The following is a 17,295-nucleotide window of genomic DNA, read 5'->3' as shown; positions in this document are numbered from 1 at the left end:
TGTTCCTGGGGAGCAGAGCCCGACCCCCCTGGCTCCAAGCTCCTTTCAGGCAGTTCAGAGATCAGAAGGTCTCCCCTCAGCTCCTGTTCTCCAGCTGAACCCCCAGGTCCCTCAGCCGCTCCCATCACACTTGTGCTCCAGCTTGGTGAGGCCAAGTCCCAGGGGGCCGGTGAGGGAACAGGTGGGACTGGGAAGGGGTGAGGGGGAAAGTCATCCGTACAATGTCCAGCCTCACAGGACTGTTCTCCTGCCTGTCCAGATGTCTCCAGGAGACCCCTTGGATCAATATCCATTATAGAATGCTGCTATCACTTCTTGTATACACTGAAAAATGATAGAAAACAACTGGGAAAGAAAAACCCCTCCTTTATGAAATCGTGTTTGAAATCTTCACCATGAAGTATCTGATGGAAAGCTCTCCCAGGAGTTGTGCGAGTGCTGAGGACTCTCTCAGCCGTTCCTCCCAGCAGAGCTGTTCCAGCCTCGATCCTCCCTGTGGCTCCTCTGGCCGCTCCCGCTGTCCCGCCAGCCCAGCCGGTTCCCGAGGGAACGCTCCAGTTTCTTCCCGGTGTCCCGGTGCAGCGCCCCGGCCCCACAGGGACCCAGCGCGGGGCTGGGGCGGGCACAGGAACCGGCAGCAGCAGGTGAGGACGTGTATGGTGGGCCCCTCTGCTCTCCTTCCCTGGGGCTGCCCTGCAGTTATTGACAGAAAGAACAACTTGGTGGTCTAAATAAAAGAGGTTGCTGTGAGCCAAGAGGAGAAAACAAAAAGGGGAGCGCAGAGAAAGGGGAGGGGAAAAGACACAGACAGGGAGAGGGAAGTGGGGGAGTAGGAGAAGAATCAGAAGTGTTTTCCCTTAGAAGCAGAAAGGAAAAAAGGAAGGAAACGTTAAGGACAGAACCCCCAGCGCCGTCCCCAGCCCCGGCTGCACAGCGGCGCCCAGAGAGCCGGTGCAGCCGCTGCCTGGGGAGGAGGCGACTCTGCAGCCTCCAGCTGTGGTGTCACCAGCTCCCATCGCCCCGGGGACACGCTGCCCTGACAAGGCTGGCGAGGCCGCCCCGCTCCAGGGACTGGCGCAGCCACCGCGCCGTCCTGAGCAGGGAGGCAGCAGCCAGTTCTCCAGCCTCTGCAGGGATGGGAACAAGAGCGGGGGCCTGGCCCTGCACCCCCACCCAGAGGGAGGGCAGAGCCCTGGGGCTGACAGGCTCTCCCCACCCGCCTCCTGCTTAGCAAGGTACCAGCACCATTCCTGCACTCCCCAACACAAGCCCTGGCTCCGGAGGCACGAGGCACCTGCTGAAGTCTCTGGGCAGAAGCTCAGACTCACCTATGTGTCGGAAAGCGCCAGCTTCTTGGCCGGCGGTGGTGACACGGTGCTGCTGGGCTGCGGAGCAGCTCTGGCCGACAAGAAGGCTTTCAGCTTTGCCAGCACCAGGCTGGCAGAAGCCCTGCCACGAGGGTCCCTTCCCGGTGTCCCGGTGTTCTCCCCGCTGCCCCACGGCTCCTGGCCGGGGATGGGCTCCGGCAGCCTGGGAGAGGCGGGCAGGGGCCCGGGCTCCCAGCAGCGCTTCCGGGGAACCTGCGCTTTGGCCCCACTGGTGTGACTGAGGCCGTAAAATCCTGGAGCCGCTCTGGGCGCGGGTGGCGGCTGCGAGAAGCGCGGCTTCTTGGGCCTCGGGGCTGCGTCACTGGGAAACGCTGCAGCCACGTGTGTGGCTTTCCGGGCCAGCTTGGGTGACGGTGATCCAGAAGGCAGCTTGACACGGCCAGGCAGGCTGGAGGCAGCTTTGGAAACGGGACCCTCTGAGCTCTTCCCGGGGCTGGGGATCCTGGGGAAGGCAGAGCAGGGCACGTGTTAACTGCCAGTGTCTGAGTGACAACAAGGGGCTGGAGCTCTCCCTGCCACCCTTCCCCGAGCCAGCACAGGCACGTGGGCACTGGGGCTGCCTGGGCCAAGCTCCTTCCCACACCCAGGCACGTGTCCCCAGCCCCGTCCCACGTGCTGAGCAGGGGCAGAGGGGCCGGGGACACAGGGCATGCTCACCTGAGGTAGAACAGCACATACGCCTGCTGGTTAAGGACCACCTTGATGTTACTGGGGCGGACCACGCTGTCATTCATTTGGTACCACTGCCCGTCGCTGGCCTGCGGAGGGAGAGAGAACGGGGTCGGGCTGTGTCCAGGGACGCTCCTGGCCTGACGAGCAGCAGGAACAGCGCCCGTCGGCAGAGCTCCGCTCCCCAAAATCCCCAGTTGGCCCTGGACAGGTGAGGGTTCTCTGTGAGAGCAGAACTCCACGCTTCCTGTGACGGAGCACAGCCCGTACCCCGCAGTGCTCCGCACCACGCACGTCTGCTGAGCACCCTCCTGTCTGCACATTACACGGACCCCCGAGCGCCCACCGGCCCCCAGCACAGAGAGGTGCCCAGAGAGCGCCCTGGGCTCACCTTCACGTAGCAGTAGTAGTGTCCTGCGTGGCTGCTGTACCCCGAGTGCACCAGCACCGCGTAGAGCCCGTACATGACCGGATCCCCGCTGGTCTGGGACATGTACGGGCGGATGTTCAGGAGCTCAGGGTAGCCCACGTCCTGCGGAGAGAGGATGTCACAGGAGCCTGCACAGCAGATGGCAAGAGCAGCTCAGCTGTCCTGCGAGTCCCGTCTCGCGAGGGAGGGGGAACCCGCTCTCCACGGTGAGGAAGACGCCGGGATGAGCCAAACTCCCGCGGCAGCGCACAGCTGGGGAAGGGCTGCAGGACTGCGGCAGAGCTCGCACCGCGCACAGAACCACCTCCCACCTGCTCGGGGCAGCAGGGCCTCGGGACAGGACACAGCCCCGCTCTGGATGGCCGAGCACCCACCTTTGTGATCTTGCCTCCAGTGAAGTCGGCAAAACGCTTCAGAGCAAGTGTGAGAACCCTGGGGGCTCGGTGGATGGTGAAGCGTTTGGTTGCCGACACTTTGTTCTTGCATCTGCACAGGGAGAGCTTGAGCTGTTCACGCTGTTCCACCACCCAGGTGCTTGCCAGCCCTGGCCAAGCCGCAAACCCCACGGAAATGACCCTGCTGAGAGCGGGTACCGCTCCAGGGCGCCTGCTCACGGCCAGGTCTGCTGGCTCAGGTCCCCGTCTCAAGAGGGAGGAGATGAGGAGTGACAGGCTTCATCGCCGGCTTCACAGCCACGTACCTCACGGTTTAGCGGTGGAGCAGGTGGAGAAGCCCTCCTGTACTGCAGCTGCCCTCCTGCTTCCCACCAGCACACCCGCGGCCCTTCCCGCCCCAGCCCGCAAACTCACTTGTCACACCGGTAGGCGTTCTCTCCGCCCAGCAGGTCTGGCTTCACAAACAGCTCCAGTGCCTGCTCTACGTTTGCGGCTTGCTGCCAGGACAGAGGAGAGGTCAGGGCCAGGCACAGGAGCCAGCGCAACAACAGAAGCTGATCCCCTCTTGCCTGCACCGTGCCTGACGCTGGCAGGTTAAACAGCCTCGAGCAGCAGCGGTGCAGCTGCAGGAACATCCCTGCAGAGCAGAGCTCCCCCCACCTGACCCTGCCCCGGTACCGTGATCTCCACCGGCAGGTCCAGACAGGGGTCAAAGGTGTCCGAGACTGCTTTGCACATCAAGCACCTCACTGCAAGAAAAGAGCAGTGAGCACCCCCAGCACAGCACGGCACCACCGCCCCAGCACAGCGCAGGCAGCTGCCGTGTTCCCCCTCTGCGCGTTTGGGCTCTGGGATGGCAGCACCAGCATTCGCAGCCTGTACGTGCTGGGACAACAAGTGTTGCTGGACAGCTGGCAACGTGGGTTCCTTTGCTGGTGGCAATGAGCTGGGGACCCACAGCTTCAGCTTCGTGACCCACAGATACCAAAAGACTGACCAGCTGCAGCTCTGCATAACTGGCACATGCTTAGTGACTTTCCCAAGTCACTGCAAGGCTCTCGGGAAACAGCAGCCCTGAGAGTCACAGGCCCAGGCCCTGGCAGCCAGCACTCACCACGGGACCGCAGGGAACCGCCAAAGATCTGGTGGATCAGGGTGGTGCCTTGGGTCTGGCGATCCAACCTAGAGACGGCAGCTCGGGTCACACAGCGCCCGCCCCAAGAGCCACCCCCACGGGCCAGCGCTGTGTGCTCAGGATCCAAACCCAGCCCAGTCACAGGATTTGGGGACAGAACCGCAGCTGTGCTGGGGTGGAGGCGTCAGGAGAAGGCAGAGAGCAGCCCAGCAGACGAGGGGACCAGCAGACAAGGGCAGTGACGGCCACCAGAGGCCCCACGTACTCGGTGCAGTCGGGCAGGCAGGCCTTCTGCATGGCATCGACGGTGAAACGGAGGAACTCGTGCGCGTCCTCTTGCCTGCCCCAGCGGATGTGCGGGGCGATCTCTGCAGGAGAGGGAGGGATCAGGCGCAGCTCGCGCTGCAGCAGGGGCAGGTCCTCCCGCCCTCCCTCGGGCAGGGACTGCGGCGTGTGAGCTCCCTCGGCCCAAACCAGACGTCAGACTCATGTCGGCCGTGGGGGAAGCCCCACAAGGCCCATGAAGGCCCTGTCAGGCTCAGTGAGTCGTCTCAGAAGAACCTCTGCCAAGACCTGCCCTGATCTCAAAGGTTCTGCTCCTGCAATAGTCTCTGCCCTCCTGCACGGCTACCGGAGGGGACGCGAGGGCAGCCATCCTTACTCTTGAGGTCTCGGACAAAGGACACTGGCTTTATCACGCTGCCGCTGTTCGCGAACGCCTGCGTGACATGGTTCTGCATGACGCACATCATGCAGAAGCCGCTTTGGTGACCTGGAGTGGGAGAGGAGAAGACAGGACGTTGAGGACAAACCCATCTTAGTCCTGGCTGTGTGCAGCACAGACAGAGCCGCTCAGCCGCAGGATGCAGAGCTCGGGAACACTGCTACGGCCAGGAGAAGTGGATGCTCCCGTATGCAGGAATGTCCTCTCCACGCAGAAACGGGCGGGCGGGAGCAGAGAAGGCACATCCCGGCAGGCGCACAGCCCCGGCAGAGCCGTGCGCAGGGTGCTGAGCGCAGCCCCGGGACAGGCGGGCGCTCCCCTCCCCACTCACAGGCGCGGCTGTGCTCCTTGGACAGCAGGTAGTTGGCGAGTGGTGGCGTGTACGTGAGGCACTGCAGGGTGGCTGCCACTGCATGGCCAGGCGCCCCGCAGGGAACAGCCCCTTCTGGGGCGCAGGGACGCCGTCCCCGTGGCGCCCCGGGGTCCGGTCGCTGCCTGCGGGGAGAGAGGCGGGTGAGCCGCGGGCTGCGCAGCGCAGGGAGAGCCCCCGGCCCTCTGCACCCACCCTGCTTGCCCGGCTGTCCCTGCTCAGCGCCGCGGGGGTGCTCGGCGGGCTCGGTGCGGGGGCTGAGCAGCAGGTACTTGGCCCGCAGCAGCTCCGGCTGGCCGGAGAAGCCGTGGCTGGCGGGCTGGAACTCGATCTTGTGCAGCAGCACCTTCTTGGCCGAGGTGCTCAGCAGCCGGCCCAGCGCCCCGGCCTCGCCCGCGTCCCGCCGCGCGTTCAGCAGCTCCCTCGGCTTCGCCGTGCCCGCCATGGCGTGTCACCGCACGTGCCACGGCCTCAAGGTCGCGCCGCTCTCTCGTCTCTCCCTCTCCAGCACCACACGCGCTTCCCGCGCCTCCTCCTCAAGTCCCGCCCTTCGCTGCGGTTCTCGCGCTCGGCTCGGCCCACTGACTCCTCCCCTCGGCTTCGCCGTCCGCTCCGCTCCGCGTCCAGAACAGGACTGAGCTGCGTCCGCGCGTCCCGGCAACGCCAACGGCGGAGCCTGCGGGGGTTGGTTGTGACGCCATCGCGCTCTGGACACGCCCCAGAATCCCTAAATGGTCACACACTGTAGTTTCAGTGCAGGGGAACCTGGGCACAGTGGTGGATTTGGCCAGCAAAAGCCTCTGCAAGTCTTACAAGGCCAAGACGCAAGGTGTGCGCTGGGGGCAGAGCAAACCTGGTGTCCTGGGACAGGCTGGGATGGGACCGGCTGAGCAGTCCTGAGGAGAAGGGCGTGGGACTTATGGTGGGTTTATGTATATTTACTAGTAGTATATTAGTATTTCGTTATTTTATTAAACTGTGTTTCTCTCAGTCCAAATTTCTCCCTTCACTTTCGATTCTCTCCCCTGTTGGGAGGGGAAGGGGTAGGGGGTGAGTGATCAGCTGCCGTGGTTGTGTTGCCAGCTCGGGTTAAACCACGACACGGTTGAAGGTCCAGAGGAACATCTGTCGTGGTGGGTCAGGGGCACATGAGCTTTGTGGAGCAGCTCAGTCAGTTGGGCCTCTTCAGTGCTGAAGGGGGCACAGGGCACTGGAAAAGCAGCGACTCCTGCCCTGGGGAGATGATGGGGGAGGCAAACCCTCCTGCAGTGGCGGCTGGTGGGACAGAGGCAGCAGCCACCAACACCCTCCAGGGAGCTTTGAACGGAGCATCAGGAAAAACTGAGCAGTGGGTGGTGCTGCCCTGCAGCAGGACACCTGGGGACTCTCGGAAACAGGTGTAGCTGAGGGTCTCTGCAGCAGAAGCCCATGGGACTAGTCAGGGTGACATCATCCTGTGCTTAGGAGGTCTCCAGTCCCACCTTGATCCACCTTGATGTTTCCTGGCCGGTGTCATTACCCCTGTGGTGCTTTAGGCTGTGAAGAGAATCAAAACGAGGTGACTTTCATTTTCCGTGCTGGAATGCAGGGTGGGAGATCAGAGCTGCCGGGATCCTGCTGCACAGTCCGGCCTCAGAGATTCTGTCCGGGCACTCCAGGGCTCAGGAGCAGCGGGTGCCAGTCACAGCACCACGTTCTCATTTTGCCTTCCTTTGTGCCTTTTCAGAAACCTTGGGGTCCTTTGGCTAAAAGAGAAACCACCACCGTATTCTACCCCTCAGCCTCCTACCAAAACCAGGGAGAAAATATATTGATCAGGCATCACCAAAAGGCAATTCTGTCTAAGAGTTGTAATCTTTAAATATCATTTAAATATAATTTAAACAAAGGAATAGCCCTGAGAGCAAAACTGCCCCTTTAAGAACCTCATGCCAGAGGCTAACTACAGAAGAATTACACCTGCTTTGACAAGGAAGGACATGAAAAAGCTTCAGTTTTTCTCCTAAGAACAAGGAGTTCCCTTACAGCACGGTCCTTTTTCTGCTAGTAGTGACAGTGGCACGAATTCCAAACCACGCTTGAGAGCCGCTTTATTTTTCCTTGTGTCCAAAGCCCATCCCGCTCATCCCTGGGAAGGACTCCTGCCAATCTCTGCAAAGCACATCTCTCCAGCCTTGTGTCACCCACAGGTTTCTGTTCAGCCCAGGACACTTCTCCCCGTCCCTTCAGCACACGGCCAGCTCTCAGGTTTGCAGCTGCATGGAGTCAGGCCGCTCCCCTCAAAGTCTTCCCTGCTAAAGTCTTCTCTACGTGCTGATTCCAACTATATGGCCTCATATGATGTACGGCTCCACGCTCCTTCTGCAGAGCTCCATGGACGGGGCAGTCTTCCTCTGTCTTTCATGGTTATTCACCTTCGCTTGTTTTGTTTTCTTGTTGTTTGGTTTATTTGTTCTGTGGGGACCTCTGGAGCTCCTCCGGCCAGGATCACCACTACCCCCCCAGCTCTCCCCAGGGCCAGGAGGGAGGCAGGGGTGCCGGGATCAGCCCAAGGGTGCTGGCCACCAATGTCCAATGTGCTCCTGAAGTCTCTCTCTGCTCTGCTGTCACGGAGGCACCCCGAGGTTAGTTTAAGGGACAATAGGGCCCAAAACAACTTTTATTAAACCGGGGAGAAACAGGGTTTTAGCACTCCAAAAGTGACTTAAATAAAGGTTCGGGTATCAGTTGAGGAAAATTATTAAGGGGCAGCAACTAATACAACAGGCGGTCCACAGAGTGCATGCACGTGTCTTCACCAAAACAATGCCAGAGCCGGCCCCGAGTCCCGGAGAAGCACACACTTGCCTGAACACGGTGTGGGATTATTTTTAAAGAGATACACGTACTCGTAGTGAGTACGGGAAGTGTACACTCGCGATTCTGTGAGGGTAAATTTATAATACACTCGCAATCCTGCGAGGGTTAATTTACTTACACGTGGAAATGTGCACGGAATATTACACGTGCTTATGTGGAAGCACGGGAGGAAAATACACTCGCGATTGTGCGAGGAAATAATTTATACACGTGCTCGTATTGAGCACGGAAAGCTACGCGTGCAAATGTGCACGGAAAGTACACGTGCTTGTATTAAGCACGGAAAGTATGCGTGCAAATGTGCACGGAAAGTTACACGTGCATATGTGCACGGAAGGAAAATACACCCGCGATTCTGCGAGGATTAATTTTACGCGTGCTAATATTGAGCACGGAAAGTTACACGTGCATATGTGCACGGAAAGTATAAATATACTCGCAATTCTGCGAGAAGTTTTACTCACACCCGTGGCGGTGAGGCAAGCGGAGTCTCCATCCCGGGGGGGCTCTCGGCGGCAGCATCTTGATCGTGCTCCGAGAGACCCGTGACGATGGGCGGAGTCTCGACGAGAATCCCGTTTTTATATTGGCTGATCAGATCTGACTGTGGGCATTCTAGAAGCTTCTCTGCACCCCCACCCTGGCTGTGGGTGCCCCTGAAGCCTCCAAACATCCCCCACACTGGCCGCAGGCACCCAGCGCCTCCCTGGCGCCTCGGCACTCCCTTCTCCTAATGGCCCTTGCCAGGGGCTCTGGGGCCAAACAAAAGAAGCTGTTGGCCTCAAGTAGCAGAGAGAGAGGGAGATGTGCCTACTCCTTCCATACTGAAGGAGGGAGGGGAGAGACGGGGGTTTGCATTCTGCCACATCTGCCCACACTGACCCTCACCTGCGCAGGGAGCAGAGCCCTGCCGGCCTGGGGCAGGAGTTGGGGTGTTTCCTCCTTCCTGCCAGCCCCCACAGACACCCCACTGTCCTCACTGACCCTCGTAGACGACCTGGAGCTTCTCCTGGCACACGTCTGCCTGCTGGCGCCCGATGAGCCCCAGGCACACACAGCCCGTCACGCAGCCCGCTAGCCTGCCTGCCCAGAGACCCAGCTTCCTGCCACCAGCCCCACGGGCCTGGCCACGCACCTTCCTGCCTCTGGGCAAGGCTGAGCCAGGGCGGTGCCCCGAATGGGGAGACCAAGAAGGCTGCGAGAGACCCAGCAAAGCTCCCACGGGGAGCCCATGTGCGAGCCCGGGTGCAAAAGGGCAGCAGGGATCCCCGTGGGCCCCACATGGGGCAGGCAGGGCTCTGCAGCTGCCCGGCAGATTTGGCAGCTGCCGTGGGGCAGGGGGGTCCCTCGGCAGGGCTGTGGCTCACCCAGGAACACGACGGCCGCCTCACACAAGGGCTCCTGCGGGCTCTGCAGGTTCGGCAGGCTCTGGCGCAGGTAGTCCTGCACTCTGCTGCTGTGCTCCCTGAGCTGGTGAGAGCACCAGGGGACAGGGCTGGCGCAAAGCCTCCCCCCACGCCCAGGACTGGCCTCGCCTGCCTTCCCCTGCCCAGACACCCATGGTGCCCAGCACGCAGCTGGTGCCGCAGTCTGGAGGAGCCGGGGGCTGGGTGTCAGAGTCCATGAGCAGCCGTCCTGAGTGCCACCACGCCAGCTTTATTTACCCGGAGCCATCCTGCTCCTTCGTCGGCAGCTTGCTGGATCTGCACTCTTTGCAGAAAGACACGTAAACAGCTCCTTCTTCTGCTTCTTCACCCCCATCCTGAATTGTGCTCTGCCAGGAAATGGGAGAGACAAAAAAGTAAGGGAGAAAGAAACAGGGTCCCTGCACAAGCGCCAGCTGCAGACACCAGCAACCTAAGTTGCCTCTTTTTAGCTGCCTTGACTTACCTGGGGTTTTTTTGGACTTCAAATGAAAGCAGAGAGGAGCTGAGTGCACAAGTTACTGTACGCGCCAATGAAAGAGGTAAGAACTGAACCAGAGAGTCCAGATCTCCTGAACCCACCACTGACAGCCGCTGCATGAACCTTTTAATACACAAGGGTTAGCACCAGTTCTCTCAGGAGCTCTGCTGGTGCAGAGACTGTTGGAACTTGCAGCTGTGAACAGGAGGGAGCACATGAAAGCAAGAACATCGCTTTGAGCTACAAAACCAAGAATGAGCTGTGTTGTCACAGGTGATCTGATCTGATCTGCTGGGCTGTGCATTTAGGTTTTCTGTGTAATACTCAAGTGATCTAGAATATGCTGAGGCAGATACAGGCTTTAATAATCTGACTAAAATGTGTTGTCTTCTTCTTTCTTCTCTTCATTGGGTTAAAAGGGAAATAATTGAAATGTTGCAAGAATTCAGCTTATCCATGGATCTCTTGTTTTTCTTTCATGCTACCTTCATTCTACCGGATTTCACCAAATCCTACAAGGATTTTATGGCCATCTTACAGCCCGGCAACAGTGCCAAGTGGGCACCATTAAACCAGACTCCTCCTTCACAGCTTTCTTTTCAGCACTGTTTGGATTTGCAGGGAGGAGCAAAGAAAAAGAGAATTATAAACAATGAGGTAACAATTAACTTTAGAAATACATATACTGGTCCCCCTGCAACCACATAATGTTTGGTCATCACACACACCGCTTGAAAAATTAAAATTTCAGGGCTTTTAACTACCACAGCCTTAAGCACAGCAATAGCTAAATTAGAAAGGATTTCTTTCGAGGGCACTGCAACAAAATCCTGGTTTGGGGAGGCTGGGCTTGGGTTCTTTATGAGCTGTTTGTTTTTACCTCCTCCATCTCTAAAATATCCCCTCGTCACACAGAACGGTCCGTACACCAGTGACTTGCCTCTTGAACGCTCTGTGGAGTCTCCACGTCCTCCTCTGTTGGTTCCTCAGACTCTCCTGAAGGCCGTGCAGAGACTCCACATCTTCCTCGCGCGTCTTCCTCCTGGGTGTCCTCCTCCTTCGTCTCCTCCAGCATCTCCAAAGACACAGGTTCGAAAGGAGAAATTCCGAGCCTGTTTGAAAAGAACAGAAAGGCAGTTTTGAAAAGCAGATAGCACGACATTTACTTTTCATGTCCTTTCTCTTTCTCTCTCCCTTGTGAAACACCACAATTGAATAAGATCAGCACACAGACAGGAAGATGCTCAGTCACGTTCATTAGACGCAGCGCCAGCCACTCTCAGCCCAGGGCACGGTTACCTGCAGCCAAGGCCCCTTCCAGCTCCCCTCGGTCGCTGCTTTCTCTATCGCAGTCAGTGCCGCTGTTCAGTGGCCTGAGCCGGTAACCCAGACAGCGCATCTTCCTCTGCCTCGCCTGCCCTGCGTGTGTCAGTGTGGTGCCGAGGCTTCCTCCACCAGGACACCTCCAGATTGAGAAAACGGGTACTGAACATGTTTCTGGAAGTCACCTGTTTTTCTAGGGGAGGCAAAAATGCTTTTCCCAGCAGAAGTCAGCTCCAGCCCTTCTCCCTTTATGCTGTTATGACTCTTGTCTTCCACCCTGTGCAAACTCTGAGCTTTCCAAAGCCCAGATTCCCACCCTCCAGCTCAGTCAAAACGCAGCATTAAGACTTGCTTTTGCATTCAGTTATTTCATGTTCACTCTTAAGATCTCTCAGAATCTTCTCTCTCTTCTGACTCTCCTTATTTCCATCTTTTAGAAGCTTCTCACCTCTGCTGAGGCTGCTTCTCGCAGATCAACACCTGCCAGAAGCTCCCAATGGTAAAGTTCACTGCGAGCCTTTTTCTTTCATATGCTACCAATATACACCCGGTAACCATTTCAATCTGACCCACCCAGCTTTGAGATGCACCTTTGTTTTGATGCCAAAAATGCATCTGCAGTTCACAACAGTGACACAAGGATCCTGTGGGACACAGGAAACGTTTCCATTACTAACAAAAAAAGTGTCAACGATTTACAGCCTGCAAGTGATGCGTATCACTAGTGATGTGTAAATACTTGCTCTTGCTGAGATTCACCTTCATACTTGGCCCTCCCTCCTTCCCGTGGTTCACTCTACCCATGCTCTTTTTTTTTGCTTTCATTACATTCTTCGAGACAGACTTCTACCCATTTTCAAAAATACCAGGACAAGACAACAGAAACCCTGGCTGTGACCTTTAGGCACTATTACAATGCAAAGATAGACTGTGCGATAGAATCATTTTGGTTGAAAAACACCTCTAAGATCGTGGAGTCCAACCGTTCCCCACCCCCGGCACTGACCCGTGCCCTGAGACCCTCATCTCGGGTCTGTCCAACCCTCCAGGGATGGTGACTCCAGCACTGCCCTGGGCAGCCTGTTCCAATGCCCCACAGCCCTTTGGGCAAGAAATTGTTCCCCAGATCCAACCTCAACCTCCCCTGGCGCAACTTGCGGCCGTTTCCTCTGCTCCTGGCGCTTGTTCCTGGGGAGCAGAGCCCGACCCCCCTGGCTCCAAGCTCCTTTCAGGCAGTTCAGAGATCAGAAGGTCTCCCCTCAGCTCCTGTTCTCCAGCTGAACCCCCAGGTCCCTCAGCCGCTCCCATCACACTTGTGCTCCAGCTTGGTGAGGCCAAGTCCCAGGGGGCCGGTGAGGGAACAGGTGGGACTGGGAAGGGGTGAGGGGCAAAGTCATCCGTACAATGTCCAGCCTCACAGGACTGTTCTCCTGCCTGTCCAGATGTCTCCAGGAGACCCCTTGGATCAATATCCATTATAGAATGCTGCTATCACTTCTTGTATACACTGAAAAATGATAGAAAACAACTGGGAAAGAAAAACCCCTCCTTTATGAAATCGTGTTTGAAATCTTCACCATGAAGTATCTGATGGAAAGCTCTCCCAGGAGTTGTGCGAGTGCTGAGGACTCTCTCAGCCGTTCCTCCCAGCAGAGCTGTTCCAGCCTCGATCCTCCCTGTGGCTCCTCTGGCCGCTCCCGCTGTCCCGCCAGCCCAGCCGGTTCCCGAGGGAACGCTCCAGTTTCTTCCCGGTGTCCCGGTGCAGCGCCCCGGCCCCACAGGGACCCAGTGCGGGGCTGGGGCGGGCACAGGAACCGGCAGCAGCAGGTGAGGACGTGTATGGTGGGCCCCTCTGCTCTCCTTCCCTGGGGCTGCCCTGCAGTTATTGACAGAAAGAACAACTTGGTGGTCTAAATAAAAGAGGTTGCTGTGAGCCAAGAGGAGAAAACAAAAAGGGGAGCGCAGAGAAAGGGGAGGGGAAAAGACACAGACAGGGAGAGGGAAGTGGGGGAGTAGGAGAAGAATCAGAAGTGTTTTCCCTTAGAAGCAGAAAGGAAAAAAGGAAGGAAACGTTAAGGACAGAACCCCCAGCGCCGTCCCCAGCCCCGGCTGCACAGCGGCGCCCAGAGAGCCGGTGCAGCCGCTGCCTGGGGAGGAGGCGACTCTGCAGCCTCCAGCTGTGGTGTCACCAGCTCCCATCGCCCCGGGGACACGCTGCCCTGACAAGGCTGGCGAGGCCGCCCCGCTCCAGGGACTGGCGCAGCCACCGCGCCGTCCTGAGCAGGGAGGCAGCAGCCAGTTCTCCAGCCTCTGCAGGGATGGGAACAAGAGCGGGGGCCTGGCCCCGCACCCCCACCCAGAGGGAGGGCAGAGCCCTGGGGCTGACGGGCTCTCCCCACCCGCCTCCTGCTTAGCAAGGTACCAGCACCATTCCTGCACTCCCCAACACAAGCCCTGGCTCCGGAGGCACGAGGCACCTGCTGAAGTCTCTGGGCAGAAGCTCAGACTCACCTATGTGTCGGAAAGCGCCAGCTTCTTGGCCGGCGGTGGTGACACGGTGCTGCTGGGCTGCGGAGCAGCTCTGGCCGACAAGAAGGCTTTCAGCTTTGCCAGCACCAGGCTGGCAGAAGCCCTGCCACGAGGGTCCCTTCCCGGTGTCCCGGTGTTCTCCCCGCTGCCCCACGGCTCCTGGCCGGGGATGGGCTCCGGCAGCCTGGGGGAGGCGGGCAGGGGCCCGGGCTCCCAGCAGCGCTTCCGGGGAACCTGCGCTTTGGCCCCACTGGTGTGACTGAGGCCGTAAAATCCTGGAGCCCCTCTGGGCGCGGGTGGCGGCTGCGAGAAGCGCGGCTTCTTGGGCCTCGGGGCTGCGTCACTGGGAAACGCTGCAGCCACATGTGTGGCTTTCCGGGCCAGCTTGGGTGACGGTGACCCAGAAGGCAGCTTGACACGGCCAGGCAGGCTGGAGGCAGCTTTGGAAACGGGACCCTCTGAGCTCTTCCCGGGGCTGGGGATCCTGGGGAAGGCAGAGCAGGGCACGTGTTAACTGCCAGTGTCTGAGTGACAACAAGGGGCTGGAGCTCTCCCTGCCACCCTCCCCCGAGACAGCACACGCACGTGGGCACTGGGGCTGCCTGGGCCAAGCTCCTTCCCACACACAGGCATGTGTCCCCAGCCCCGTCCCACGTGCTGAGCAGGGGCAGAGGGGCCGGGGACACAGGGCATGCTCACCTGAGGTAGAACAGCACATACGCCTGCTGGTTAAGGACCACCTTGATGTTACTGGGGCGGACCACGCTGTCATTCATTTGGTACCACTGCCCGTCGCTGGCCTGCGGAGGGAGAGAGAACGGGGTCGGGCTGTGTCCAGGGACGCTCCTGGCCTGACGAGCAGCAGGAACAGCGCCCGTCGGCAGAGCTCCGCTCCCCAAAATCACCAGTTGGCCCTGGACAGGTGAGGGTTCTCTGTGAGAGCAGAACTCCACGCTTCCTGTGACGGAGCACAGCCCGTACCCCGCAGTGCTCCGCACCACGCACGTCTGCTGAGCACCCTCCTGTCTGCACATTACACGGACCCCCGAGCGCCCGCCGGCCCCCAGCACAGAGAGGTGCCCAGAGAGCGCCCTGGGCTCACCTTCACGTAGCAGTAGTAGTGTCCTGCGTGGCTGCTGTACCCCGAGTGCACCAGCACCGCGTAGAGCCCGTACATGACCGGATCCCCGCTGGTCTGGGACATGTACGGGCGGATGTTCAGGAGCTCAGGGTAGCCCACGTCCTGCGGAGAGAGGATGTCACAGGAGCCTGCACAGCAGATGGCAAGAGCAGCTCAGCTGTCCTGCGAGTCCAGCACAGCACGGCACCACCGCCCCAGCACAGCGCAGGCAGCTGCCGTGTTCCCCCTCTGCGCGTTTGGGCTCTGGGATGGCAGCACCAGCATTCGCAGCCTGTACGTGCTGGGACAACAAGTGTTGCTGGACAGCTGGCAACGTGGGTTCCTTTGCTGGTGGCAATGAGCTGGGGACCCACAGCTTCAGCTTCGTGACCCACAGATACCAAAAGACTGACCAGCTGCAGCTCTGCATAACTGGCACATGCTTAGTGACTTTCCCAAGTCACTGCAAGGCTCTCGGGAAACAGCAGCCCTGAGAGTCACAGGCCCAGGCCCTGGCAGCCAGCACTCACCACGGGACCGCAGGGAACCGCCAAAGATCTGGTGGATCAGGGTGGTGCCTTGGGTCTGGCGATCCAACCTAGAGACGGCAGCTCGGGTCACACAGCGCCCGCCCCAAGAGCCACCCCCACGGGCCAGCGCTGTGTGCTCAGGATCCAAACCCAGCCCAGTCACAGGATTTGGGGACAGAACCGCAGCTGTGCTGGGGTGGAGGCGTCAGGAGAAGGCAGACAGCAGCCCAGCAGACGAGGGGACCAGCAGACAAGGGCAGTGACGGCCACCAGAGGCCCCACGTACTCGGTGCAGTCGGGCAGGCAGGCCTTCTGCATGGCATCGACGGTGAAACGGAGGAACTCGTGCGCGTCCTCTTGCCTGCCCCAGCGGATGTGCGGGGCGATCTCTGCAGGAGAGGGAGGGATCAGGCGCAGCTCGCGCTGCAGCAGGGGCAGGTCCTCCCGCCCTCCCTCGGGCAGGGACTGCGGCGTGTGAGCTCCCTCGGCCCAAACCAGACGTCAGACTCATGTCGGCCGTGGGGGAAGCCCCACAAGGCCCATGAAGGCCCTGTCAGGCTCAGTGAGTCGTCTCAGAAGAACCTCTGCCAAGACCTGCCCTGATCTCAAAGGTTCTGCTCCTGCAATAGTCTCTGCCCTCCTGCACGGCTACCGGAGGGGACGCGAGGGCAGCCATCCTTACTCTTGAGGTCTCGGACAAAGGACACTGGCTTTATCACGCTGCTGCTGTTCGCGAACGCCTGCGTGACATGGTTCTGCATGACGCACATCATGCAGAAGCCGCTTTGGTGACCTGGAGTGGGAGAGGAGAAGACAGGACGTTGAGGACAAACCCATCTTAGTCCTGGCTGTGTGCAGCACAGACAGAGCCGCTCAGCCGCAGGATGCAGAGCTCGGGAACACTGCTACGGCCAGGAGAAGTGGATGCTCCCGTATGCAGGAATGTCCTCTCCACGCAGAAACGGGCGGGCGGGAGCAGAGAAGGCACATCCCGGCAGGCGCACAGCCCCGGCAGAGCCGTGCGCAGGGTGCTGAGCGCAGCCCCGGGACAGGCGGGCGCTCCCCTCCCCACTCACAGGCGCGGCTGTGCTCCTTGGACAGCAGGTAGTTGGCGAGTGGTGGCGTGTACGTGAGGCACTGCAGGGTGGCGTTGAGGAAGCAGGTGTTTCGCAGGTTGAGCAGCCCGGCGCCGATGCGCTGGACACGCTGCCACTGCATGGCCAGGCGCCCCGCAGGGAACAGCCCCTTCTGGGGCGCAGGGACGCCGTCCCCGTGGCGCCCCGGGGTCCGGTCGCTGCCTGCGGGGAGAGAGGCGGGTGAGCCGCGGGCTGCGCAGCGCAGGGAGAGCCCCCGGCCCTCTGCACCCACCCTGCTTGCCCGGCTGTCCCTGCTCAGCGCCGCGGGGGTGCTCGGCGGGCTCGGTGCGGGGGCTGAGCAGCAGGTACTTGGCCCGCAGCAGCTCCGGCTGGCCGGAGAAGCCGTGGCTGGCGGGCTGGAACTCGATCTTGTGCAGCAGCACCTTCTTGGCCGAGGTGCTCAGCAGCCGGCCCAGCGCCCCGGCCTCGCCCGCGTCCCGCCGCGCGTTCAGCAGCTCCCTCGGCTTCGCCGTGCCCGCCATGGCGTGTCACCGCACGTGCCACGGCCTCAAGGTCGCGCCGCTCTCTCGTCTCTCCCTCTCCAGCACCACACGCGCTTCCCGCGCCTCCTCCTCAAGTCCCGCCCTTCGCTGCGGTTCTCGCGCTCGGCTCGGCCCACTGACTCCTCCCCTCGGCTTCGCCGTCCGCTCCGCTCCGCGTCCAGAACAGGACTGAGCTGCGTCCGCGCGTCCCGGCAACGCCAACGGCGGAGCCTGCGGGGGTTGGTTGTGACGCCATCGCGCTCTGGACACGCCCCAGAATCCCTAAATGGTCACACACTG

General features: G+C 60.1%; 2 protein-coding genes across 2 annotated transcripts; both read right to left on the bottom strand.

Moving 5' to 3' along the window:
- Nucleotides 1-1,328: 1,328 nt before the first annotated feature.
- On the bottom strand, nucleotides 1,329-16,995 carry LOC309441326 (ubiquitin carboxyl-terminal hydrolase 36-like; the record flags this gene model as incomplete). The annotated part of the gene is made up of 12 exons (XM_082055960.1): nucleotides 1,329-1,830; nucleotides 2,046-2,146; nucleotides 2,449-2,589; nucleotides 2,862-2,973; nucleotides 3,297-3,379; nucleotides 3,561-3,631; nucleotides 3,997-4,064; nucleotides 4,283-4,385; nucleotides 4,679-4,789; nucleotides 5,073-5,125; nucleotides 16,507-16,675; nucleotides 16,746-16,995. 12 exons carry the CDS (start codon nucleotides 16,993-16,995, stop codon nucleotides 1,329-1,331), a joined length of 1,764 nt encoding a protein of 587 aa, XP_081912086.1.
- LOC309440956 (ubiquitin carboxyl-terminal hydrolase 36-like) lies at nucleotides 14,423-16,150 on the bottom strand (the record flags this gene model as incomplete). Its single annotated transcript, XM_082055261.1, has 5 exons — nucleotides 14,423-14,527; nucleotides 14,830-14,996; nucleotides 15,378-15,445; nucleotides 15,664-15,766; nucleotides 16,060-16,150. 5 exons carry the CDS (start codon nucleotides 16,148-16,150, stop codon nucleotides 14,423-14,425), a joined length of 534 nt encoding a protein of 177 aa, XP_081911387.1.
- Nucleotides 16,996-17,295: the final 300 nt, after the last annotated feature.

This window comes from Streptopelia decaocto (assembly GCF_964273445.1).
Source record: "Streptopelia decaocto genome assembly, chromosome: 6".
Taxonomy (NCBI): Eukaryota; Metazoa; Chordata; class Aves; order Columbiformes; family Columbidae; genus Streptopelia; species Streptopelia decaocto.
Note: the sequence above shows the minus strand (reverse complement) of the source record. Positions and strands in the feature narration are given on the sequence as shown.